Source organism: Heptranchias perlo, chromosome 33 (assembly GCF_035084215.1).
Source record: "Heptranchias perlo isolate sHepPer1 chromosome 33, sHepPer1.hap1, whole genome shotgun sequence".
NCBI classification, from domain to species: domain Eukaryota; kingdom Metazoa; phylum Chordata; class Chondrichthyes; order Hexanchiformes; family Hexanchidae; genus Heptranchias; species Heptranchias perlo.
This window is the reverse complement of record NC_090357.1, coordinates 19,070,847-19,098,328: the sequence shown is the minus strand read 5'-3', so window position 1 is coordinate 19,098,328 and position 27,482 is coordinate 19,070,847. Positions and strand designations below refer to the sequence as shown.

At 43.2% G+C, this 27,482-nt stretch overlaps 1 protein-coding gene across 1 annotated transcript in view; it reads left to right on the top strand.

Moving 5' to 3' along the window:
* Positions 1-1,255: 1,255 nt before the first annotated feature.
* LOC137301509 (sialic acid-binding Ig-like lectin 14) overlaps positions 1,256-27,482 on the top strand; it is a 65,553-nt gene continuing 39,326 nt past the window's right edge. Inside the window, exons 1-5 of the mRNA XM_067971036.1 lie at positions 1,256-1,481; positions 2,302-2,649; positions 9,620-9,922; positions 11,664-11,984; positions 12,510-12,611. Coding sequence (XP_067827137.1) covers positions 1,433-1,481; positions 2,302-2,649; positions 9,620-9,922; positions 11,664-11,984; positions 12,510-12,611 — 1,123 coding nt within the window. The 5' untranslated portion in view covers positions 1,256-1,432. The remainder of the gene's footprint in view (positions 1,482-2,301; positions 2,650-9,619; positions 9,923-11,663; positions 11,985-12,509; positions 12,612-27,482) is intronic.

The window sequence follows — 27,482 nt, the reverse complement described above, 5'->3', positions numbered from 1 at the left end:
TCGTTGTTGTTCAAACAGGCCAGTCACGGAGAACAGCACGACCCAGTACACTGGATATATATTGTGTCAATTACACAGACAGAAAGAAAGAGACCCAAATGGCAGAGAGAGAGAGAGAGAGAATATTAAAACACATAACATAAAAAAAAGTTATGTGTTTTAATATTCTCTCTCTCTCTGCCATTTGGGTCTCTTTCTTTCTGTCTGTAATTGACACAATGTATATCCAGTGTACTGGGACGTGCTGTTCTCCGCGACTGGCCTGTTTGAACAACAACGACACCTTTTGATTGGTGTGATGCTGTCCCAGCCTAATATAAGATATGCGATTTGAGAATCTTTCACTCATTCACCTGACGAAGGGGATAATCTCCGAAAGCTTGTGGTTTAAAAAAAAATAAAATTGTTGGACTATAACCTGGTGTTGTAAGATTCCTTACATTTGTCCACCCCAGTCCATCACCAGCATCTCCACATCATTATTTGAAGATCAGGGGTGTTCACCCAGGTGCACTGGACATTATTTATCCCTCAACCAACACCCCAAAAAAACAGATTATCTGGTCATTATCACGTTGCTGTTTGTGGGACTTTACTGTGCACAAATTGGCAGCTGCATTTCCTACATTACAACAGTGACTACACTTCAAAAGTACTTTATTGGCTGTAAAACGCTTTGGGATGTCCTGAGGTCATGAAAGGCACAATATAAATGCAAGTTCTTTCTTTACTAAGAGCTGGAGGGGTGCACTGAGGTGGTATAACTCCAATCTGCAGACTGTTATCTGCAGGATCACTGCAGCCTTTGTGCTTTGCTTGGGCAGGGGAGTGTCATGTATTTGTAACTTCAGCAAAGAAAGAAACACATTCTTCTGATCAATTTAACTGATGCAATTCTAGGAAGTGAGGAATTTGTTCTGTAAAAGTATTTACAGGTAGAAAATATCAACTGGAATAAATAATCATTTGAAGCAATAAAAACCCGTGGTTGTAAAACTCGTAGCACGTCCACAGCATTCTAATTGAAGTGATAATGTGGCAGCGAAGTCATTCCAAGTAGCATTCAGAACTCCAGGTCAGATATACAGTTTCCATGAAGCAGAAACTATCTTGCATACTGTGGTGGGATTCCGATTTATTTGACAGACACTGTCAGATCTTAACTTTCTTCACACGGATCCTCGTCATCTGGTAGAACTCGGCTGAACCATTACTCAGAAAAAAAACCTTTCTTCGCTTCCCACGTAACTTCCTCCCTTACTGTGGCAAAACTCATGGCATTTCGCAGTTTATGCCGGTCCGGGGGTGAAATGCGGATTATTTACTGGGCGGAGCACCCGCACGTATGTCTAAAATACGACGGGAGCAACACGGTAACTGGTTACAAGTCAAGAGTTTAAACAGCTTTAGGAAAGTTCAGAAACAGTGAAATATGCAACTCTTGCTGAAGCTGTTTTTGATTTTACAAACAGGAGTTCGAGGTAAGTCACTCTGATCGGTAAATTAACGTAGAGCTAGGATATGGATTTTAGAGGCATCCTATTCCCCTTTTAAAATACTTCAGCATTTTTCTGTGACTGTGTAACTGCAGAGAGAGTCTAAGTTAGAAAGAGCCGTGTCATTTGGACACTTTAAGATTATTGTTCAAAGCCCCACATCACGTTGGTTGGGTTCAGTCTCCTCTCCATAACTTACATTTAGGTTGAGGTAATAATTTGAGTATTTATTGATTGTGAATCTTTACACTGCGACAAGGGTCGGATTATTTAAAGTTGTGTGGAGCTTGAGTAAAAGTGGGTCATTCATTGAACAGTGCTCAATGATACCATCGAGTTCACAGAACTGGAAACAAGATCTTGTGGCAACATCCTGATCAGTCTGGGACGGTTTATATAGAAAACAACAAATTCAACATATTGTAAACAATTTTACAACACCAAGTTATAGTCCAGCAATTTTATTTTAAATTCACAAGCTAAAAATAAAATAAAATTGCTGGACTATAACTTGGTGTTGTAAAATTGTTTACAATTGTCAACCCCAGTCCATCACCGGCATCTCCAAATTCAACATAGTAAAAGAACATTACTGCAGAATATCAGATCTCAAACTGTCACATAGTTTAGAATTAAAGCTGGAAAAGAATACAAATATTTTAACAGTTATTTATATCAGATCCAATAGAAACAATATTTAAAATTCAGCATTGTTTAAATTTAGTTTTTGACGTTTCCCATTTATGTTAAAAGAATTACTAACTGGACCCAAACTGAAAATGACAAACTTATTTTATTCCATCAGGTTTCCCGCTTGTTGAGACTGTGTTGCAGCCGTGTCTGGTCAGTGTCCTGAGAGGAGAGTCAGTCATTATAAACTGTACATTTAATTATCGTGGAAATGATAGTGACTGGGTCCGTACAGCCTGGTACACGAGATCTCCAGGATTCCCTACTATTCACTATGAAGAGAATAAACCGACTTGCATTCCTGACGTTGCTCAGGGTGGCTTTAGCCGCTGTGTTGCATCACTGAAGATTGAAAATGTTTCTTATGGTCACTCTAATTATAGTTCGGTCTGTGTGGTGAAGGTACCGATAGTCTACCCGCCGTTAGAGAGAAAAGGACAAGGAACACGGATACAGATTTATGGTAAAGTATTTGCATATCTTGTAATAAGTAGAACGACAGTGACTTTTTATAGATCTACAGTATACGGACTGAGTGTGTATTAATTATGGACGCAACAACTTTTGTACCAAACCATTTACGGAAACATACACTATTAACAAGCACATCCAATATAGAACCAGCTTATTTAAGCTAATTGTATTGCTGCCTAGAAGAATGCAAGAGGTAAATCAGCACTCGTGTTTTGAATTATGTTCTATGTACCTGGTTAGGGATGACTTGCTGTTGTAGAGTCAATAGTGAGGGGATCATGAGTGAGGTATGAAGGGCATCACTGAAATGGATTTTGTATCTCTTTCACTCTCATTGTCTGTTCCATGCAGACCACAAGATATAAGTCAGTTTTACAATTGTTAAAACATTACTCTTTAAGATTACTGGATTGGTTATAGTTTCATGCTTGTTTATGTTACCTTCATGCTCAGTTACCTTTTTGAGACTTTGTCCAGTTCCAGTTAGTATTCTAAATACTTAGAGGTGTCCCATTATTCCATTATATGACCAATAAGGTAAAATGAATAATCCAATGAAACGAAAACAATTTGCAATGTTGAAAATACACAGCAGGTCAGCATTTGTGAAGAGAAAAGCCAGGTTAATGTTTTGGTTTGAAACCTTCATCAGAACTCAAAACTAAGTCGTATGATCAACAAATTACAACTAAACTGAACAAAAAGTGTGCTAAACAGTTAGTTGTAAAGAAATTCCAATGAATATATCCAACAGGAGATTTCAGAAAAATGCTTTTCAATGTTGGAAACAGATCTGAGAGTTGCCATGCAAAGAGTAAAGGTTCAGGATGAGAGGGTACATGCCACGCATCACAACCTGTTGGCAGTGCCTCCTGACATCATTAAATGCTGCCCCTGATACAGGAGGAGTGATACAATAATGAATGATAACCAATGGATGCAGTCAAGGTGTTTTATTGTGTTACATACACTGATGTATTGACATCATGAGAAACTCAGTTGTCAGAGAAAGCAACAAATTTTAAGAGCACTGGTGATAATCTAATGCAGTTGATCAAAATAGCTGTGTTGATGGTAAATGGTAGTTATTCAAAGATTTATTTAATTGTTTAGGCTAATGATTTCATTTTGAGTTTTGTGCTGTGTACTATTTGGATTACATGTAATTTTCTACTAGTTATCCATCGAATCGGTGAGAAAATTTTTTATTTTATTGGTTGACCACACCATCCTGCTCCAATGCCTCTCCTCTGTCGTCCAGCTGGGTGGGACTCCCCTCGCTTGGTTCCATTCTTATCCATCTAGTTGTAGCCTGAGAATCACCTGCAATGGCTTCTCTTTCAGCTCCCGCATCGTTAACTCTGGAGCCCCCAAGTATCTATCCTTGGTCCCCTCCTATTTCTCATCTATGCGCTGCCTCTCGGCGACATCATCAGAAAACAAAACGGCTGGTTCCGCACCCAACACCACCTCTCTCCACTGTCTCTGATTTGTCACACTTCTTGTCCGACTGGATGAGCAGAAATTTCCTTCAACTAAATATTGGGAAGACTGAAGCCATCGTCTTCGGTCCCCGCCATAAACACATTTCCCAGCCACCGACAACAACCCTCTCCCTGGCTGCTGTCTGAGGCTGAACCAGACCATTTGCAACCTTGGTGTCCTATTAGACCCTGAGATGAGCTTTCGACCACACCAAAACCACCTACTTCCACCTCTGTAACATTGCCCGTCTCCGCCGCTGCCTCAGCTCATCTGCTGCTGAGCCCTCACCCATGCCTTTGTTACCTCAAGACATGACTATTCCAATGCTCTCCTGTCTGGCCTCCCATCTCCCATCATCCATAAGCTTGAGCTCATCCAAAACTCTGCTGTCAGTATCCTAACTTGCACCAAGTCCTGTTCACCCGCCACCCCTGTACTTGCTGACCTATATTGGCTGCTGGTCCGGCAACGTCTCAATTTTAAAATTCTCATCCTTGTTTTCAAATCCCTCTGTGGCCTTGCCTCTCCTCACCTCTATGACCTCCTCCAACCCTACAACTCTGCGAGTTCTCTATGTTCCTCCAATTCTTGAGCCGTGCCTTCAGCTGCCTAAGCCCTAAGCTCTGGAATTCCCTCCCTAAACCTCTCTGCCTCGCTACCTCCTTTAAGATGCTCCTTAAAACCTATCTCTTTGACCACCTATCCTAATATCTCATTATGTGGCTCAGTGTCAAATTTTGCCTGAAAACACTCCTGTGAAGCGCCTCGGGATGTTTTACTATGTTAAAGGCGGTATATAAGTTGTTGTTGTACATCAGAAAATTGATCTATTGAAATGAATGAATGAAAAATTGCTGGCACTGGGCCCACAATGTACAATGCATGCTTGTGGCATGGCCAAGGGCCCGGAGATTTTAACTCATATTGTGTAAAAGTAGAATAATATCATTGATGATTGGCACTAAGTGGTAATTCCAAATTCAACCTTTTAAAAAAATTTACATTTTGATAATAACGTTTCACTTCATTCCCAATTGGAGTTCCTACACCGTGTTTGACCCATTGCCAAGAAGGGGACTGGATGACCAGCTCCCAGAACTTGGCCAGTCCATCAGTAACAAGGCCTTCATGAGAATGCATAACAGGAGCTCCACAATGATTTTCACTCTAATTTTCCCACCCTGTCTCCCTGGGTGATAGTGCCCGGTCTCTGTTCAGCCTTGTAGTTTAGATTAGGGACTCTGTGGTTTGAGCTATTGAAAGCATCAGCTCTCTTCCACCACTCCATGAATTATATTTCAGCCAACTAGGTACAAGTAGAGGCAGATATGCTAGATGCAAGACTTCTATTTTAAGTATTGATAGGTAGCAGCTAAAGTAGCCTAGAAACTACAGCATGCTATCTCAGCTGATAAGAGATTGAAATGAGTTCTGCTCTTTGCCCCGAGTTCTGGCTCCATAATCACAGGAACGAAGGGAAAAAGGGCAGGGGACAACGGCATAACATCATGTATATATGAAGTTGATCTCCATCGTGTTTATAAGGATTGGTACTAAAAGAAAATATTTCAACCGATACTCTACCCATCCATCATAAATATTTTATGACAAATATTTTAGGGTACGGTAGCATAGTGGTTATGTTACTGGACTAGTAATCCGGAGTCATGAGTTCAAATACCGCCATGGCAGCTAGGGAATTTAAATTCAATTAATTAAATAAAATCTGGAATTAAAATACTAGTATCAGTAATGGTGACCATGAAACTACCAGATTGTCATAAAAAACCATCTGGTTCACTAATGTCCTTCAGGGAAGGAAACCTGCCGTCCTTACCCGGTCTGGCCTATATGTGACTCCAGACCCACAGCAATGTGGCTGATTCTTAATTGCCCTCTGAAATGGCCAAGCAAGCCACTCAGTTGTAAAATCTTGCTAAAAAAAAGTCATAGTAAGAATAAAACCGGACGGACCACCCAGCATCGTACCACCAGGCACCGGATACGACAAAGGCAAACCAAGCCCAGTCGACCCTGCAAAGTCCTCCTCGCTAACATCTGGGGACTGGTGCCAAAATTGGGAGAGCTGTCCCACAGACTAGTCAAGCAACAGCCTGACATCGCTATACTCACAGAATCATATCTTTCAGCCAACGTCCCAGACTCTTCCATCACCATCCCTGGATATATCCTGTCCCACTGGCAGGACAGACCGACCAGAGGTGGTGGTACAGTGATATACAGTCAGGAGGGAGTGGCCCTGGGAGTCCTCAACATTGACTCTGGACCCCATGAAATCTCATGGCATCAGGTCAAACATGGGCAAGGAAACCTCCTGCTGATTACCACCTACCGCCTTCCCACAGCTGATGAATCAGTCCTCCTCCATGTTGAGCACCACTTGGAGGAAGCACTGAGGGTAGCAAGGGCACAGAATGTACCCTGGGTGAGGGACTTTAATGTCCATCACCAAGAATGGCTCGGTAGCACCACTACTGACCGAGCTGGCCGAGTCCTGAAGGACCTAGCTGCCAGACTGGGCCTGTGGCAGGTGGTGAGCGAACCAACACGAGGGAAAAACTTACTTGACCTCGTCCTCACCAATCTACCTGTCGCAGCTGCATCTGTCCATGACAGTGTTGGTAGGAGTGACCACCGCACAGTCCTCATGGAGATGAGGTCCCGTCTTTGCACTGAGGATACCATCCAACATGTTGTGTGGCACTATCACCGTCAGAACAGATCTAGCAGCTCAAAACTGGGCCATCAGCAACAGCAGAATTGTATTCCAGCACAATCTGTAACCTCATGGCCCGGCATATTTCTCACTCTACCATTACCAACAAACCAGGGGATCAACCCTGGTTCAGTGAGGAGTGTAGAAGAGCATGCCAGGAGCAGCACCAGGCATACCTAAAAATGAGGTGCCAACCTGGTGAAGCTACAACTCAGGACTACATGCATACTAAACAGTGGAAGCAACATGCTATAGACAGAGCTAAGCGATTCCGCAACCAACGGATCAGATCAAAGCTCTGCAGTTCTGCCACATCCAGTCGTGAATGGTGGTGGACAATTAAGCGACTAACGGGAGGAGGAGGCTCTGTAAACATCCCCATCCTCAATGATGGCGGAGTCCAGCACGTGAGTGCAAAAGACAAAGCTGAAGTGTTTGCAACCATCTTCAGCCAAAAGTGCCGAGTGGATGATCCATCTCAGCCTCCTCCCGATATCCCCACCATCACAGAAGCCAGTCTTCGGCCAATTTGATTCACTCCACGTGATATCAAGAAACGGCTGCATGCACTGGATACAGCAAAGGCTATGGGCCCCGACAGCACCCCGACTGAAGTGATGAAGACTTGTGCTCCAGAACTAGCCGCGCCTCTAGCCAAACTGTTCCAGTACAGCTACAACACTGGTATCTACCCGACAATGTGGAAAATTGCCCAGGTATGTCCTGTCCACAGAAAGCAGGACAAATCCAATCCGGCCAATTAGTGCCCCATCAGCCTACTCTCAATCGTCAACAAAGTGATGGAAGGTGTCATTGACAGAGCTATCAAGCGGCACTTACTCACCAATAACCTGCTCACCGATGCTCAGTTTGGGTTCCGCCAGGACCACTCGGCTCCAGACCTCATTACAGCCTTGGTCCAAACATGGACAAAGGAACTGAATTCCAGAGGTGAGGTGAGAGTGACTGTCCTTGACATCAAGTCAGCATTTGACCGAGTGTGGCACCTAGTAGCCCTAGTAAAATTGAAGTCAATGGGAATCAGGGGGAAAACTCTCCAGTGGCTGGAGTCATACCTAGCACAAAGGAAGATGGTAGTGGTTGTTGGAGGCCAATCATCTCAGCCCCAGGACATTACTGCAGGCATTCCTCAGGGCAGTGTCCTTGGCCCAACCATCTTCAGCTGCTTCATCAATGACCTTCCCCCCATCATAAGTTCAGAAATGGTGATGTTCGCTGATGATTGCCCAGTGTTCAGTTGCTTTAGCAACCCCTCAGATAATGATGCAGTCCATGCCCGCATGCAGCAAGATCTGGACAACATCCAGGCTTGGGCTGATAAGTGGCAAGTAACATTCGCGCCAGACAAGTGCCAGGCAATGACCATCTCCAACAAGAGAGAGTCCAACTACCTCCCCTTGACATTCAACGGCATTACCATCGCCGAATCCCCCACCATCAACACCCTGGGGGTCACCATTGACCAGAAACCTAACTGGAACTAAATCCTGGAACTCCCTTCCGAACAGCACTGTGGGAGAACCTTCACCACACGGACTGCAGCGGTTCAAGAAGGCGGCTCACCACCACTTTCTCAAGGGCAATTCGGGATGGGCAATAAATGCCGGCCTCGCCAGCGACGTCCACGTCCCATGACCGAACAAAAAAAAATAGATGGGCTCTGCAGCTTTAAGATACAAGATACCAAACAATCCTATTTAAATGCAGTAAAGATGGTAAATTTAGTTTATCGTAACAATCCTATTAATAGGAGGTGTCTGCCACTGAATTTCCTGTTGAATGCTGCCAAGAACTGGAAGGGTAGAATTTTCCAAGGCCAAGCAGTATTGGTGCAGTCTCACATGTAGCAGGCTTTTTATTGGAAAATTGCAGGTATGCTACCCTTGATTTCCCATCCATTGATATTAATGAGTGCAAAACAGGTGGCAGTTTCTCGATAAGCTGCTCACTGCAACAGGCTCCGTTTTTTGCTCAAGGCTTTAGAAATTCCACCGTCTGTGCCCGTTGTTGATGTCACTGGAGCAGAACTACAGGATGTCACATCTGAGGGAATGTAATACAAAATAACTGTTCCCAGGGTAAACATGAAGCATTGTAACAAAAGGTGACAGAAATTCACCATCTGCAGTATTCAGCACACTCAATGGTAAAGTACCTTATATGGACTTGGCTTCTCTCATTTTTAGTCACAGAGAAAAATCCCAATATATACTGATCAACATACACTCATATAGGACCAGCTTCTGCTACCATTCATCCACTATTAAACTGTCTTAGTGTGACATTGATGCCACCTTGTAGGTAATGTAGATGTAAGAGTATTGTACATGAGTCACTTTGATCAGATGATTGAGAAATCCCAATAGAAGATCCTGATTGAGCAGCGATCCAGAGTGATACTGGTACACTCAGTATTTTTTGTTTCTCGATTCTTTTGATCTACTAGAAAGGCTACTTTAACTACCAATATGTCTCTATTTTACCAAACTAAAGGGTTCTGCATGGAAGTATGGCAAAGTATACTTAAATTTAGAATTAACTATTCGTTCAGCTATAAATGATTTTACATTATGATACTCAATACATTTCAGAACAGTGGCAATTAGAATCTCTAATAAGGTTGTCATTAAATTCAATGAGATGATGTTAATAAATCTCATTCACAGAGTAGATGTTCTTTATAGTTTCATATATTGTATTTTGTCCTCTCCCGCAGAACCTCCTGATGTTTCTATTGTAGATGGTGCTTTGATTGCTGGACGTAAGTCCAAGCTGACCTGCTCTGCCAAGGGGTTGTCCTTTGAGAATATTTCCTTTACCTGGGCATGCCGTGGAACAAACATCTCCACAAACGTCACTACACTGTCCATAAAAAGAACTGGTGATGGTACATCTGTTGTCACCAACCAACTTGAGATCGTCCCTAAAGTGAGAAATCATGGATCTGTCTGTAGATGTCAGATCAATCATGTGACTTTCAGACAGCCAGTAATAAACGAGATCATACTACATGTTATGTGTGAGTATTCTCTGTAACATTTTAAATACTTAGTACTATTCTCTGTAATGCTAAAGATTCTGACTTTGGACTCTATCTTATTGTTTCTTTCCTATTCTCCGTTTACAATCAGAACATATCTATCTTAATCTTTGCCATGCCTTTGAAACCTGAATTTCCTCTGTGTCCATTTGGGCTGCCATTCCGGACCCGAGCCCATTACTTCTATCTCTCATGTTCTTTCTCATCTCTTTACCCCTCTTGGGGTCTTCTCTTCTGTCTCCTCCCCCTCTGATTACTTAGTCATACCTCTTCTTGGGTACTTTGTCCGTCCAAATCTCTACACCAACCCTTCACTATTCCTCTACCTTGCTACTCATCTGCTGCTCTCCCAGGCTTGACTCCTTCTTAGATAAGCCCACAGCTTTCCTCTGTGCCTCTCTTGCCATTCTGTGGAGGGCCCATCAAAGCACTTGTCACTGCCTCCATATCAGCAGCAATCCCAACTGCCCCACCCTCCTCTCTTGACGACCTTCCCACCCAGCGCACCCATTGGGGGCTAATTCTGCCAACTTCCTTCCTGACCTACTCACCCCTCCCACCACTGACCTTGTGGACTGTGCTAGCAGATCAATAATCACTGCCCCTCTCCACATCTCCCTCCAAAATGTCTGTTCAGTTGCAAACACAGCCCTTGCCATCCATGACCTTATTGTGGATGATTGCATGGACCTTATGGCCTTGATGGAAACTTGGTTCACAGGTGATGACACTTTATTGAAGCCTCCCCGCCTGGCTATACCTTCCACCAACCGCCTTGCTCAAACTGTGGCCCCTATCACCATATCTCACCATACACCTTTGGTACCTTCTCCTCCTTTAGCACCTCAACTTGTACCACCCCTCTTGCCTCTCCTTTAAAATCATCAATCTCTATCACCCACCAAAGCCCCACCCTAAGTTTCTCACAGAGATTTCCTCCCTCAGCCTTTGCACCGAGCGACTTCTCATCCTCGGTGATTTCAACCTCCATCTCAACTCACCCTGCCCTCTCTCCTGAGTTCACTGTTGCCCTCTCAATCTACCCATATTTACTGCCACCCTCTCAACCTTGCCACCTCATGTGGCTTCTCTATTCCCAATCTCAATTACAGACAAGGCCATCTCTGATCACTTCCTTGTACCCCTCACCACTCACATCCTCCTTCCCCCTTCCATCCCCATTTCCTTCTGCATCCACTCCTTGAAAAAACTTTCCCCCAAGACATTTACAACGGCAATTTCAAACTCCCAACTGTCTTGCCTTTGACTGTCCTTTTGCCACAATACTTCTGCAGTTATAGATCTGCTCAGTCACACCCTCACCTTCAACTTTGATGCCCTTGCCCCCAGTACTCTTTCCCACTCTGGTTGTTCCATTAGGTACAGCACCCATCTTCATTGCTTTCAGCCATCTAGGCCCTAAGCTCTGGAATTCCCTAAACATCTCCACCTGTCCACCTCTCTCTCCTCCTTTAAGATGCTCCTAAAAACATACCTCTTTGAGTAAGCTTTTAGTCGCCTGCCCTAATATCTCCTTCTTTGGCTCAGAGTCAATTTTTGTCTGATTACACTCCTGTGAAGTGCTTTGGGATGTTTTTCTATGTTAAAGGCGCCATATAAATGCAAGTTGTTGTTGTTGTTGACTAGCTAGACCGTATCTACTTGTGTATTTTCATATTGTTTCTATGTAAAATTAAGTATACATTATCTTTACTGATAGATGGGCCACAAGATCCCACAATAATGTACAGGTTCAACAATACAGGCAGTTACCATCCTGTGACCAGTAACTCTATCACTGTCCCTCCTGATTCATCCCTGGAACTGAGATGCACTGTGGAAAGTAATCCAGCATCCTCTGTGATCTGGGTGAAGGACGGGAGAAACCACACTCAGGTGTTACCAAGTGCAGCTGGGTTGAATAGTTCAAAAGTAAAGTTAATAAATTTCCAGTCTGAAGACGGAGGAGTCTACTGGTGTACGGCAAACAACAGCTACGGCTGGGGAAACGCAAGTGTTTGGATAAAAGTTGAACAGAAAGGTAAATAGAAATGTAATAATGCATGTGTAAAGATCACAATGTCTGTTGCAGTAGAATCACTTCTACAAGATGGGAGCATAGATTAATTGTTTCAATCATCTTCTCTCCTGGTCTCAGACGTAAATGGATGGTAATATTTGTTCTATTTTAAAATAAACTTGTGTAGTAAATAACATATACAGTTCCCAAAACATTGCCAGTGTTTAGCCACTTACAACTTATAGCACATTTGTCCATGATTTGACACCACTTGTTTTTAACCATAACGCCAGTGCTTTATAATGTTGAGTAAAGAAAATGGGAAATAAAAATGCTGGAATTTTATCTATTAACTGCAGTGTACATCAGGCATAAAACTTTCTTTGGAATCTGAAGAAAATAGTTTTACAGTTGTCAAAGAAAAATTAAAAAATATAGCAACTTTTCACATCTCTTAGAAATATCTCCAAGCATTACCAATTGTTGAGGTATGGTAACTGTTGTCATTAATTGTGATTTTATTATTGTTTATTATCTCTTTCACAGATCATTGGTGGCCTTTTGTTCTAGCTCCACTCATTGCTGTCTGTGGATTCATTGCTGTGGTGACAATACACTTTTGTCTGATCTGGAAGAAGCAGTTGAAAGGTAAAACCTAAAATAAATCATTGGTTGTAGGTGTTAATCTTGCCATTGACATCAATAGCGAGCTGTAAAATGATGTGGTTTTCACTTGCTGGTGTGATTATACAGTCCTTTGCAATAATGTATTTGTAAGTTTTCTTGTATGTTGGCTTATTTTCATGTCCCAATCTCGTTTTCTGTTATAGAGGCTGTTCATACCAAGCCAGGGCATTATATGAGATCGTTTTAAACATTTTGAATTTTATCACTTGTGTTCTGGATGTCATACTAGGTATGCTATACCAGAAAATTAACTAATATATTGGGTTTTTGATAAAGACAAAATTATAATATTATTTTTGCAGCAAATATGTGATCAACATTTTCTATTAGTTACTGAATGGCATCCTTTCAAATGTTTAACAGTCATGGATAGATTAGGATACAGGAGTTAAAAGTAACTGTACTCCAATATTTCTATCTCTAATACTCTCCAGTATTCAACTAGAAATGGTACTGAAGAACATACTCAAACTAAAGGGAAACAAATCACAGGGACCTGGTGGTTTACACCTGGGGAAGAAATAGCAAAGGCTCTGAATATAATTTATTAAAACTCATTGGTAAAGAAAATTGTGCCAGCTGACTGGAAGGTGAAAAATGTGATACCCCTCTTCGAAAAAGGAGACAAACCAGGAAATTAGAGGCCAGTTACTCTTATTTCAGTTGTTAATAAACTACTAGAAACTATAACACTGGATTACAGGGCCAGTCAACACAGATTTTTTAAAGGCAGGTTGTGCTTGACCCAGCTAATAGAATTCTTTGACAAATAACGGAGAGGATAGATAAAATAAATTGCAGTGGGTGCAGGTTATGTGGATTTTCAAAAAGCATTTGTTAAGCTGCTATATAGAGCTTTATGGTAAAGGCAATGGCACATATAATTGGCTACAGGAATAGAAAGATGGTTGGAGAGCAGAAAGCAAAGAGTAGTGGTAAAAGGCAGTTTCTTGGAATGGAAAGGTTTGGTGAATGGTGTTCCATAGTGATCTGTACAGAGTCACTATTATTTACGAATTACGTAGAAGACCTGGACTTAGGAATTGAGGAAACAATATCAAAATTGGCTGATGACATGAAATTGGAAGATATGGGAAATTGTGATGAGGATTGTGAAACACTGCAGAAGACAAAAGTAGACTAATAGGATTGGCGCATAGTTGGCAGATGCAATGCAGAAAAATATGAGTTAGTACATTTGGAATTGAAAATAGAGTCTTTCTATGGTAATATTTTAAATTAAAGGAGCAGAGCGACCTTGGTGTGCAGATACAGTAATTTAAACTGCAAGTAGATAAGGCCAAAGAACTGTAAACAGAATCCTTGGTTTTAGATCTGGAGGAATAGATTAGAAAAAGAGGTGAGTCATTCGCCATAGAATACCCAGCCTCTGACCTGCTCTTGTAGCCACAGTATTTATGTGGCTGGTCCAGTTAAGTGGTCAATAGTGACCCCCAGGATGTCGATGGTGGGGATTTGGCGATGGTAATGCTGTTGAATATCAAGGGGAGGTGGTTAGATGCTCTCTTGTTGGAGATGGTCATTGCCTGGCACTTGTGGGGCACGAATGTTACTTGCCACTTATCAGCCCAAGCCTGGATGTTGTCCAGGTCGTGCTGCATGCGGGCACGGACTGCTTCATTATCTGGGTTAGGCTGAAGTTGGAGTATTATGTGCATATTTGGGCACTCAATTATAGGAAGGGTATTAGAGGTGGTGCAACAAAGGTTCACTAAATTGATTCCTGGGATGAGAGGGTTGTCCTATGAGGAGAGATTGAGTAGAATGGGCCTGTACTCTCTGGTGTTTAGAAGAATGAGAGGTGATCTCATTGAAACATACAAGATTCTGAGGGGGCTTGACAGGGTAGATGCTGAGAAGTTGTTTCCCCTGGCTGGAGAGTTTAGAACTAGGGGGCATAGTCTCACGATAAGGGGTCAGCCATTTAAGACTGAGATGAGGAGGAATTTCTTCACTCAGAGGGTTGTGAATCTTTGGAATTCTCTACCCCAGAGGACTGCGGATGCTGAGTTGTTGAATATGTTCAAGGCTGAGATAGATAGATTTTTGGACTCTAGGGGTATCAAGGGATATGGGGATCGGTTGGGAAAGTGGAGTAGAGGTTGAAGATGAGCCATGATCTTATTGAATGGCAGAGCAGGCTCGAGGGGCCGTATGGCCTATTCCTGCTTCTATTTCTTATGTTCTTATGTTCTTATAAGAACAGTGGAAAAGGTACAGCAAAGAATTATCAGGATGTTATCGGGGATGAGGAGTTACTGTTATGAAGACATTTAAAAAGATAGGGCTTTTTTTGACTACAGCTGAGAAGGTTAAAGGTGTCCTGAAAGAAGGCTATGATAAGGTAAATAGTGAAACTGTTCAGTGAGACAGTAACGAGTGGGCACAAATATAAGATAATCGCAAAGAAATTGAAGGGAAAATTGGAAAAAAAAATCTTCACACAGAGATTGTTTCGAATGTGGAGTTCTCTGCCACAAACTGTTGTTGAGGCAGAGTCTTAAATGGCCAACCCCTTATCCTGAGACAATGCCCCCTAGTTCTAAAAAGGAATGAGATAGTTGTTTGAAAAGAGGAATATTAAAGAATATGGAGAGTGAACAAAAGTGTGGGAATGGATTAAGTGGCTCATGTGGAGAAAAACACTGGCCTAGACTTAATTGGGCAAATGACCTGTTCTGTATTGTAACATATGATCCTTTGTATAATCAGCTTTATCTGTCTGTCAGAATAATAAATCCATGCAGTGGAATTAAAACTTAAATTACGCAGATGCTGTTGGAACATTTTGTTGATGTGCATCAAAAACTGTTTACATTCTGTTGCAATTGTTCTTTGTATTATCATTGGTGCTGCTCTCAACTTTCCTCTCTTGCTCCTCTGAAGTTCCAGATACACTGTCCTACATGCACTTCCTGTTCTCTGCACCAACAGTGTATTGAAATCAAAACTTGTCACCTCAAAACCTCATAACTGTGGAATGCCTTACCTCCCTCATTGTTACCTTTCTCCTACAATTCACAGGCTTTTATAACCAAAACGTGATATCATCTAACCAGTAATTCTTGATATTTCTCATCATCTCTTCAACCTTTTTCAATCTTAATATCCATCACTTCAAAGAAAACGTCTGATGGCACAGAGCTGGGAGTGTCTGATGGCACAGAGCTGGGCGTGTCTGATGGCACAGAGCTGGGAGTGTCTCATGGCACAGAGCTGGGAGTGTCTGATGGCACAGAGCTGGGAGTGTCTCATGGCACAGAGCTGGGAGTGTCTCATGGCACAGAGCTGGGAGTGTCTGATGGCACAGAGCTGGAGTGTCTGATGTCCCAGAGCTGGGAGTGTCTGATGTCCCAGAGCTGGGAGTGTCTGATGTCCCAGAGCTGGGAGTGTCTGATGTCCCAGAGCTGGGAGTGTCTGATGGCACAGAGCTGGGAGTGTCTGATGGCACAGAGCTGGGAGTGTCTGATGGCACAGAGTTGGGAGTGTCTGATGGCACAGAGCTGGGAGTGTCTGATGGCACAGAACTGGCAGTTTCTGATGGCACAGAACTGGCAGTTTCTGATGGCACAGAGCTGGAGTGTCTGATGTCCCAGAGCTGGGAGTGTCTGATGGCACAGAGCTGGGAGTGTCTGATGGCACAGAGCTGGAGTGTCTGATGGCACAGAGCTGGGAGTGTCTGATGGCACAGAGCTGGGAGTGTCTGATGGCACAGAGCTGGGAGTGTCTCATGGCACAGAGCTGGGAGTGTCTGATGGCACAGAACTGGGAGTGTCTGATGGCACAGAGCTGGAGTGTCTGATGGCACAGAGCTGGAGTGTCTGATGGCACAGAGCTGGGAGTGTCTGATGGCACAGAGCTGGGAGTGTCTGATGGCACAGAGCTGGGAATGTCTGATGGCACAGAGCTGGGAGTGTCTCATGGCACAGAGCTGGGAGTGTCTCATGGCACAGAGCTGGGAGTGTCTGATGGCACAGAGCTGGGAGTGTCTGATGGCACAGAGCTGAGAGTGTTTGTGGATTTCACGGAGCTGGGAGTGTCTGTTGGCAGGCATTAACTTTTGTATTTTAAGCGGCATAATGGCAGTGTGAAAATAATAGACAAAGGAATGTCACAATAATGTGTAAAGTGTTTGTTCACTAATATTGTGAATAGTAATATCTAAACTTATCTCAGTTAAGTATGTATGGGAATGGGAAGCACCTGCTCTGATGAGAGACCAGTGATTGTATTAATAAAAATAAATCATCTCAACTGTTCGAAAGCTCTTGAGTTAATTTCTATTCTTTTCAGCTTGTGCTACGTAACGTATCATCAGCATAATGTGCATTAAACAGAATATAAAAATATTGTAAACAGTTGAAAATATGAAAGGATTTGTGACTCACGTTTACTGAAAGTTAGCTGGGTGTTGGTCGGGGTTAACAGAAAATGTTGATGCATTCATTAACTGTACACATTCACTTATCGGCTCAAAGTGAAACATCAATGGAAATCATGTGGTATTAACTATTCATTGGTAGATTTTTCTTGCTGGAAATGTTTTATTGCTACACCTCTAACTGCTGTGGCATTATATGAGTTCAGTGGTTTTTATATTTCACGAAGGTTCGGAGTAGATGTTGTGAAGTATTGTGGGAAGAAATGTGATTTGTGTAACAAAGCTGGGAATATTTGATGGCACAGAGCTGGGAATATTTGATGGCATAGAGCTGTGAGTTTTTGTGGATGAAACAGAGCTAAGGGTGTCTGATGGCACAGATGTTACAACAACCCTAAATCTAAATTCTGTCCTGTAAGATCTTTGTTTTTCGATATGTAATGGTACATCTTCGCACAGAGGTTGTTTCGAATGTGGAGTTCTCTGCCACAAACCATTGTTGAGGCAGAGTCTTAAATAGCCGACCCCTTTTCCTGAGATTATGCCCCCTAGTTCTTAAAAGGAATGAGATAGTTGTTTGAAAAGAATATGGGAAGTGAACAAAAGAGTGGGAATGGATTAAGTGGCTCATGTGGAGAAAAACACTGGCCTAGACTTGATTGGGCAAATGACCTGTTCTGTATTGTAACATATGATCCTTCATATAATCAGCTTTATCTGTCAGAATAATAAATCCATGCAGTGGAATTAAAACTTAAATTATGCAGATGCTGTCGGAACATTTTTGTTGCTGTGCATCAAAAACTATTTACATTCTGTTGCATCGCCTCCAAGGCAACTATATCCTTCTTTAGATAAGGAGACCAAAACTGTACGCAGTACTCTAGGTGAGGTCTCACCAAAGCCCTGCAATTGCAGCAACACTTCCTTGCTCTTGTACTCCAACCCCCTTGCAATAAAGGCCAACATGCCATTTGCCTTCCTAATTGCTTGCTGGACCTGCATGCTAACTTTTTGTGTTTCTTGCATGAGGACACCCAAATTGATCTGAACACAAAAATTAATAGTTTCTCACCATTTAAAAAATATTCTGTTTTTCTGTTCTTCCTACCAAAGTGTATAACCTCACATTTCCCCACAATATACCCCATCTGCCACCTACTTGCCCACTGAATTAACCTGTTTATATCCCTTTGCCGACTCATTGTGTCCTCCTCACAGCTTACTTTCCCACCTAGCTTTGTATCGTCAGCAAACTTGGATACGTTACACTCGGTCCCTTCATCTAAGTCATTAATATAGATTGTAAATAGCTGAGACCCAAGCACCAATCCTTGTGGCACTGCACTAGTTACAGCCTGCCATCCTGAAAATGACCTGTTTATCCCTACTCTGTTATCTGTCCGTTAATCAATCCTCAATCCACGGTGATATTTTATCCCCAACTCCATGAGCCCTTATCTTGCGTAACAACCTTTTATGTGGCATCTCATCGAATGTCTTTTGAAAATCCAAATATACTACATCCCTTTATCTACCTTGTTAGTTACATCCTCATAAAACGCATAATAAATTTGTTAAACACGATTTCCCTTTCATAAAACCATGTTGACTGTGTCTAATCATATTATGATATTCTAAGTGCCCTGTTACCACTTCCTTAATAATGGATTCCAGCATTTCTTGACAACTGATGTCAGGCTAACTGGTCCATAAGACCATAAGAGATAGGAGCAGGAGTAGGCCATTTGGCCCCTCGAGCCTGCTCCGCCATTCAATGAGATCATGGCTGATCTGATTTTTACCTCAACTCCACTTTCCCGCCTTTTGCCTTGCTGATCAAAAATTTGTCGAACTCAGCCTTGAATGTATTCAATGACTCAGCCTCCACAGCTTTTTGGGGTCAAGAATTCCAAAGATTCACGACCCTATGGGAGAAGAAATTCCTCCTCATTTCCATCTTAAACGGGCGACCCCTTATTCTGAGATTATGCCCCTAGTTTTAGATTCCACTATGAGTGGTAACATCCTCTCAGCATTTACCCTGTCGAGTCCCCTCAGAATCTTGTATGTTTCAATAAGATCTCATCTCGTTCTTCTAAACTCCAATGAGTATAGACCCAACCTGTTCAATCTTTCCTCATAAGACAACCCTTCCATACCCGGAATCAACGTGGTGAACCTTCTCTGAACTGTCTCCAATGCTAGTATGTCCTTCCTTAAATAAGGGCACCAGAACTGTAGGTGTGTCTCACCAGCACCCTATACAGTTGTAGCGTGACTTCCCTGCTTTTATACTCCATCTCCCTAGAAATAAAGGCCAAAATTCCATTTGCCTTCCGAATTACCTGCTGCACCTGTATGTTGACTTTTTGTGTTTCATGTACGAGGACACCCAGATCCCTCTGTTCCACAGCATTTTATAGTATTTCTCCATTCAAATATTTTTTTGCTTTTTTATTTTTCCTCCCAAAGTGGATGACTTCACATTTTCCCACATTATATTCCATCTGCCAAATTTTGGGCCATTCGCTTAACCTGTCATTATCTCATTGCAGACACTTTGGGCTTGATTTTCGCACCCCCGAGCGGGTGCGTTCGTGGCGGGGGGGCTGCGAAAATCGGAGATTCCCGGGGCGGGTCTGGAGCCCGGCTCCAACCCGCCCACTTCCGGGTTCCATAATGACGCGCTGACATGCGCGCGCAGCCCCCGCATGTGGGACTCCCGCCGGCAATTAAAGCCAGCAGGGTGCCAGTTGAAGTACTTAAACAGGTACTTCAGGTCATTTACAGACCTGATTGACCTGATATTTTACGAGGGGTGGGATTTTGAAATGAACTAAGACTGTTTCCCGTACTGGGGGAAACACTCCCAGTTTGAATGGATGTGTTGCAGCCATCAGCCTGCGGCAGATGCAAAGGTCCATTTGACAGGTTGGGGGGTGACCCTCACTCATTGCAGGAGGCCACTCTGTCACTTTGGACAAAGTTTGGCCTCCACCACCCTCCTCCTAACAATAAAGTTCACAAACTTGCACACTTACCCCGGTGTCCAGACACATTTACCTACCTTGTGGACCCCCTCAAACGTACATCTTCCGGATGGGGGCCGCCAGAGCTGCAGTCATGACCTCCTCGGAGGACGAACAGCATCACCAGCCTCGCCGGCCACGCCGTCCACTTGACACGTGGAGCTCTACAACACAGTGCTGTGACACAACCACCTGCACAGCAGGAGGGAGAGCAACGGCAGAGAGAGATGCGTCGCAGAAGGCACTACCCTCGCCACAGGGTCTACAGACCGAGGCTCAGCTTCCTACCTGTCGCTCTCAAAGTCACAACTGCCCTCAACAACTTCTCCTTCGCATCCTTCCAGGGTGCCACCGGGGACATCGCCGACGTCTCTCAGTCTTCTGCACAAAAGAGCCCTGCAAATACACCTATACCCACTCTGCAGTGACCCAGTGGGTGGCATCAAGTGTGCGTGTTCATGGTGAACCCCATGAAAGGGACCTATTCCACAAGCCAGTCAAGAATGGGCAAGACGTGGCAGTAGTGGTGATAATAATAGGATTTATTGTGCATGTGGCAGAAAACAACTATAAATAAAAACCATGACAAATCGTCAAACACCCTTGTGCATTCCCTTTGTGCTCACAAAACCTTTGCCTTGCGTTTACGGGAGCCCTTACGTGGTGCTACCCCTGTGGCTTCAGCAGAGGTAGTGGCAGGTTGCTCTTGTCCATACGCTGACTGATTAGATGCTTTGGGCCGACGCCCTCTGGGTTTCGGTGTCCGTGAGAGCCGCTCCAAAGACTGCTCCACCTGCACCTGTGCAGGAGCAGACTCGGCCATCTGGAGAGGGGGCAGCAGTGCGGGTACTGGTTGAGAGGGAGGCAACGGGTGAGACGTGGGAGCGCTTTGAGTGGCGTCCCCACTTCCATGTCCCCTTTCACCATCATTCCTCTCCTGGCCCAGGCCCACATCACTCCTTCCACCCTGCTGGATGGCAGTTTGGAGGGCTTGTGTGAGGCCTTGGAAGGCCACTTTTAAAGTATCTGTCAGCCTGTTTAAGGCAGCAGAATGTTGCTCACCCTGAATCCGAATGCCATTGTCAGGTCCTGAATGGACCCATTGTTGAGCTGTGCTTGACGCTCGATGGAGGCTCGCCTTTCCTCCATCGCAGACATTCCCGCACCTACCTGCGACACTATCTCGGAGATACCCTCCTGTACCTGTGCCACCCTTCCCCTCATGCAGGACTTGGACTCCTCCATCCTCTGCGCGATTGTGGAGGGTGTGCGTGGCACCTGTTCCAGCATCTCGGCAATATGCTGCTGCCCCTCGATGACTCTCTTTTTCATGGCTGGCCCCCAGGGTTCAGCATCTGGGTCCAGCTGAGCAGAGCCTAGAGAAGAGTGCTCCCACCGACGCGGACTCTCCACGGCTGCCCCTGCCACCAGGGTCTGCTCGTGCTCACATGTGCGTGGTGACTCACCATGTGCAAGCCCAACTAAGTGAGGATGGGGACCCACCAAGGTGTGTGTCTCTGCGCTGGTGGGTGGATGGCTCAGATGTGACGATGGATCCTCAGAGGCCGGCAAGTCCTCTGAGGAATCGCCCTCCATGGTCATGGCGCTCGCAGATGGGCCTGCAAGAGAACAGAAAGCAATATTAGGCATGTGGACAGATGTTGAGGTGCTGCAGATGCCAAGTGATGCTAAGATCATTCGCTATCATGAGTGCTGAGTGTTAGCTTTCTGTCACCGGCCGCTTGTGCAATCCCAATGTCGGCATCCGCCACGGACAGGCACTCCAGCGTGCGGCTGATCTCCAATGCCTGCTGCTCTGCGTCTGTTAGTGCCACCTGGTGTGGCGGGCCCCCTCCGGTCCTTGCCCTCTCCCGGGCGTTCTGGCATCTCTTCTAACAGAGGCATGATTGAGTGATGATTGCATGGTGACCCGCTGCATGCATTGGTTGAGCGTGAGGGAGATGCATGGAAGGGTGCGTGTGCAACATAGCCATGAGATTGTATGAGGATTGGTAGTGTTCGAATGGGGACAGGGGCGTTGAGTACATGTCGGCAAGATGAGGATGATAGTTGAGTGGATGTGAGGAGTGATGCGAGAGCGTTGTGGTGGCAGTACAGAAGGGGTTGTGTGGTGGTGGAGGTGATGTGGAAGACGGAGTGTGGGAGAATGCGTAAGTATACTCACTTTGGCTGACCTGGTTAGGTCATTAAATCTCTTCCTGCACTGGACCCTAGTTCGTGGCACATTGCCACAGCAGGTGACCTCCTCGGCCACCTCCAGCCAGACCTTCTTGGTGGTGGAGGGAGGGCACTTCCTCCCATCGGATGGGAAAAGGATTTCTTCCTTCTCCTCACCCCATCGAGCAGCACCTGGAGTGAGGAGTCCGAAAACCTTGGGGCAGCCTTTCCTCTGGCCTGCTCCATGGTTCAGAATTGGTTGTTTGCTGCAGGAGGAGCATTGGTGGACTGCCCCTCCTGCTGACAGACTTTGCTGCGCATGCGCAGTCCGCCCGCTGCGCAGCTCTCCAGCGCGAAACCCGGAAGCACAGGTAAGTGGCTCCAATTAGCCTGCGATTCCGTGCGGAGCACACTGATTTCACCGGGCACGTTACCCACGCGGCCAGTCGATCCCCCACTGAGAACCCGCCGCCCTCCTAATATCGGGCCCTTTGTGTCCTCATCACAACTTGCTTTTCTACCTATCTTTGTATCATCAGCAAATTTGGCCACAAGACACTCTGTTCCTTCATCCAAGTCATTGATATATATTGTCAATAGTTGAGGCCCCAGCACTGAGCCCTGTGGCACCCCACTAGTTAGAGATTGCCATTTTGAAAATTACTCTTTTATCCCGACTCTTTGTTTTCTGTTAGTTAGCCAATCCTCTATCCATGCCAGTATATTACCCCCAACACCATGAGCTCTTGTGCAGTAATCTTTTATGTGGCACCTTATCAAATGCCTTTTGTAAATCCAAATATACTGCATCCATTGGTTCCCCTTTATCCACCCTGCCCATTACTTCCTCAAAGAATTCTAATAAATTTGTCAGACACGATTTCCCCTTCATAAAACCATGTTGACTCTCCTTGATTGTATTATGAGTCTCCAAATGTTCTGCTACTACTTCCTTAATAATGGATTCTAGCATTTTTCCAATGACTGATGTTAGGCTAACTAGTCTATAGTTACCTGCTTTCTGTCTCACTCCTTTCTTGAATAGGGGTGTTATGTTTGCGGTTTTCCAATCCGCTGGGACCTTTCCAGAATCTAGTGAATTCTGGAAGATTACAACCAATGCATCCACTATCTCTGAAGCCACTTCCTTTAAGACCCTCGGATGCAAGCCATCAGGTCCAGGGGACTTGTCAGCCTTTAGACCCATTAGTTTACCTAGTACTTTTTCTCTAGTGATAGTGATTGTTTTTAGTTCCTCCCTCCCCTTTGCCCCTTGATTTTCTACTATTATTGGTATATTATTAGTGTCTTCTACTGTGAAGACAGATACAAAATATCTGTTCAATTCCTCTGCCATTTCCTTGTTTTCTATTATTATTTCCCCAGTCTCATACTCTAAGGGACCAATGTTTACTTTAGCTACCCTCTTCCTTTTTATATATTTGTAGAAGCTTTTACTGTCAGTTTTTATATTTCTTGCTAGTTGACTCTCATAATTTATTTTCTCCTCTTTATTATTCTTTTAGTCATCCTTTGCTGGTTTTTAAAGTTTTCCCAATCTTCGGGCTTACCAGTAATCTTTGCCATGTTGTATGCTTTTTCTTTTAACCTGACACCATCTTTTACTTCCTTAGTTAGCCATGGTTGGTTCACCCTTTTTGTGGAGTCTTTCCTCCTCACAGGGATATATTTTTCTGTAGCTCCCTGTTTTCTCTCTCCCTCCTTTCTTGAATAACGGGGTTACATTTGCTACCTTCCAATTCGCTGGGACTGTTCTAGAATCTAGGGAATTTTGGAAGATCACAACCAATGCATCCACCATCTCTGCATCCACCTCCTTTAAAACCCTAGGATGTAAGCCATGCGGTCCAGGGGATTTATTGGCTTTCAGTCCCATTAGTCTCTCCAGTACTTTTTCTCTACCGATGTTAATTACTTTAAGTTCCTCACTCTTATCAGCCCGTTGGTTCTCCATTATTTCTGGTATGCTTTTTCTGCCTTCTATTTTGAAGACAGACACAAAATATTTGTTTATCGTCTCTACCATTTCCTTATTCCCCATTATAATTTCTCCTGTCTCAGCTTCTGAGGGACCAATATTTACTTTTGTTACTCTCTTCCTTTTTACACACTTGTAGAAGCTCTTACAATCCATTTTTCTATTTCTTGCTCGTTTTCTCTCATATTCTATTTTCTCCCTTTTTATCAATTTTTTGCTCATCTTTTGCTGGTTTCTAAAACTCTCCCAATCATTAGGCTTACTACTCTTCTTGGCAACATTACAGGCTTCTTCTTTTGATCTAATACCATGCTTAACTTCTTTAGTTAGCCACTGATGAATCACTTTTCCCATGAAGTTTTTATTTCTCAATCGAATGTATATTCATTGAGAATATTGAAATATTTCTTTAAATGTTTGCCATTGCTTATCCACCGTCATACCCTTTAATCTAATTTCACAATCTACCTTTGTCAACTCACCCCTCATAACTTGATTTAAGTTTCAGACTTCAGTTTCTGACTTAAGTATGTCACTCTCAAACTCCATTTGAAATTCTATCATATTATGATCACTTTTCCCCAGGGGATCCTTTACTGTGAGATTACTAATTAATCCTGTCTCATTACACAGTAAAAGATCTACAATAACCTGTTCCCTGGTTGGTTCCATGACATATTGTTCGAGGAGTGCAGTGTGTACTATCCACAGGATGCACTGCAGCAACTCACCAAGGCTTCTTTGGCCGCATCTTTATGTCTTTATTAATTCAGAAATGTCAAGTTTGGTGTTTCTTCAGTAAAAGCTAATAAATTAAGTATAAAAATTACAGTTAAATGCTATTGATTCCCATTGAGAACACTCATTTCCTAATGTAATGAAATGACATTAGGATGTTTTTAAGATTATTTAATTTTGAATGGTGATGTGCTTCCTCATGAAATGTACTCAATCAGAAAATACAGTTTCTTCTCAATGTAAATTGAAACTTTCAGTAAAGAGTTTTAGATTAGTGTGACTCCTTGGGTGAGTGATAGTGTCAAACAGACGGTCATTTCACAACAGTTCCTGGATAGCTATCAGTAATTATTTATCTTGACTCAAAGTGCGAGGTCTATTGTAATTAAAATATTATCAATTTTACTCCATAAACTTTTAAAACTTGAGGAAGTTGTTTTAACAGTAATTTCTGAAGACCGGGGATCCTCCTCTGTTCAGTATACAAAACAAGGCCAAGGTCAGAGGAAATTGTGCCTGAGTTACACGGACGTAGGGGGAAACTGTATTAATGCTATCAGATATGGGCACCGATGTGCAGCTCACGAGAGGTTGTTTGGAATATATTGGGGATTTTTTTTTAAGTTCCAAATTTAATATTCATTTACAGTGTGTTTTTAAAAAAATTCACTGCTTGCTTGCTGCACTCCTGCCACAAAGGGAGTAGAAGCTCATTTTATAAAACTTTGTGTTTTTTTTTGAAAGAAGTCAATGGAATTCCTGTGTTATTCCTGGGTCTAAACTGTTCTTATTCAATGGGACATTCCAATTTTGAGGATCAGTTTTATCCTGACCCACTGTCCCAATTGCGGAGGAGTATTCCAGAGTTTTGAAATGTGATACCTCGAGCTCTCCGAGCCTCCCTCCAAAAATTCCATGGATCTCCTGCCTCCTGATTATAATCTCTCTGGCGTCATTCCTTTCTAGATGAGTCTCTCTGCCCGACTGCCCTACTGCCCTCCCATTTTACTGCTATCCTGAAGAGTTTCTGGCTGCCAAGGTGCTCCCTTCTTCACCCTGCTAGGCCTGTTTGTTTAAACCTCTGATGACTGGAATCCAGTGGCAACAAAGTGGGGAGAAACAAAATGGGGTAGGAATCTGTCTGGGGTGGGATCGTAGACACCCCGCCCAATACCGAATATCGCGTGGGGCGTATAACAGGCGGCCTTTGCGCTACTAACCACAACGAATTTCTACCCCAATAACTTCCTGCTGTGCTGCTCAAGGAAAATAAATTATAAAATTGAGATGGGGATTAAAACCCCATATATAATAATGCACAGAGTTCAAATCTCTTATTTGCTATCAAAGGAATTTATATAATATTTATAAAAGAAGTGAAACATACAATTTAATATTTTGCTGTTAGAATTTGGAAGGACTCCTTCAAAATAAAAATATATTATACTGTAACCTACTACATTCATTTATGACAAAAAAATCCCATAACAGCAAATTCAGATATTCAAACTTTATGGGCACCCAAAGCCAAATGGCTTTCTGTCCCCCATCCGTAATTACTGGGGCAAACAAAGAACATTTTTAATCACAGAACGTATTTAATTATTTCTCCAATATGAATTTTCTTTCATCTAAAATGCTTTAGAAAGGTAAAATGGGGGCATATTTGAAAATTTGTGGTGTTGCACGCAATAAAATACCCCTCGTTTCCAAAGCACGGTGAAGATAGACAGCACAGATTACAGTATTGCCATCCGTACATTGTCACATTTGTGGTCCCTTGCGATGAGCAGTTAGATGAAACCACTGAAAATGAACTCTGCAAAGATTCAAAAGGTCAGTTGTTTTGCTCTTGCATTATTTTGCTTGTTAAGTTTGGAGCAACAATACTATGTGGTTTACTTTGTAATTGAGAAGCAGCTTTTAGTACGAGGCTGGCGTTACCTTCAGCATAGTCCTGGGTGCCCACAGTAGAAATCTGCAGACCTCCATCAGTGAACTATCAAGCTGCAAATCTTTATATTTTAATCATTTTTATTTCAGTGTTGACTCAGTTAAACATGAATATGTTCTACTTTTTATAAGTTCAGCATCCTTCTGTATATAGACCTGTTTACATCAGGGAAGTGTTTGGAGTTAGAATTTATTATCAGAAAGTAACACAGGCTGTATATCCGTTGACTCACGGCATGGCAGTTATTTTGCAGAATTAGGTAAATTAAAATGGACGACATACGAAATTAAAATGAGTGAGTTTCACACCTAATGATTAAGAGTTGCCAGGCCTCTGTGTATGTCAATATTTTTATATGATCACGTCTGTCTCTTATCACAGCTCAGTAACATGTTACTAAAATGTTCCATGATCAAAATTGTTTAAAACTAACCAATAATTATAAAGAAATCCTCAGATCAGGATATATGTAATAGTAAAAATATCACCACCCCACCAATACTTTATTAATGGAGATAGTTGACTGCAG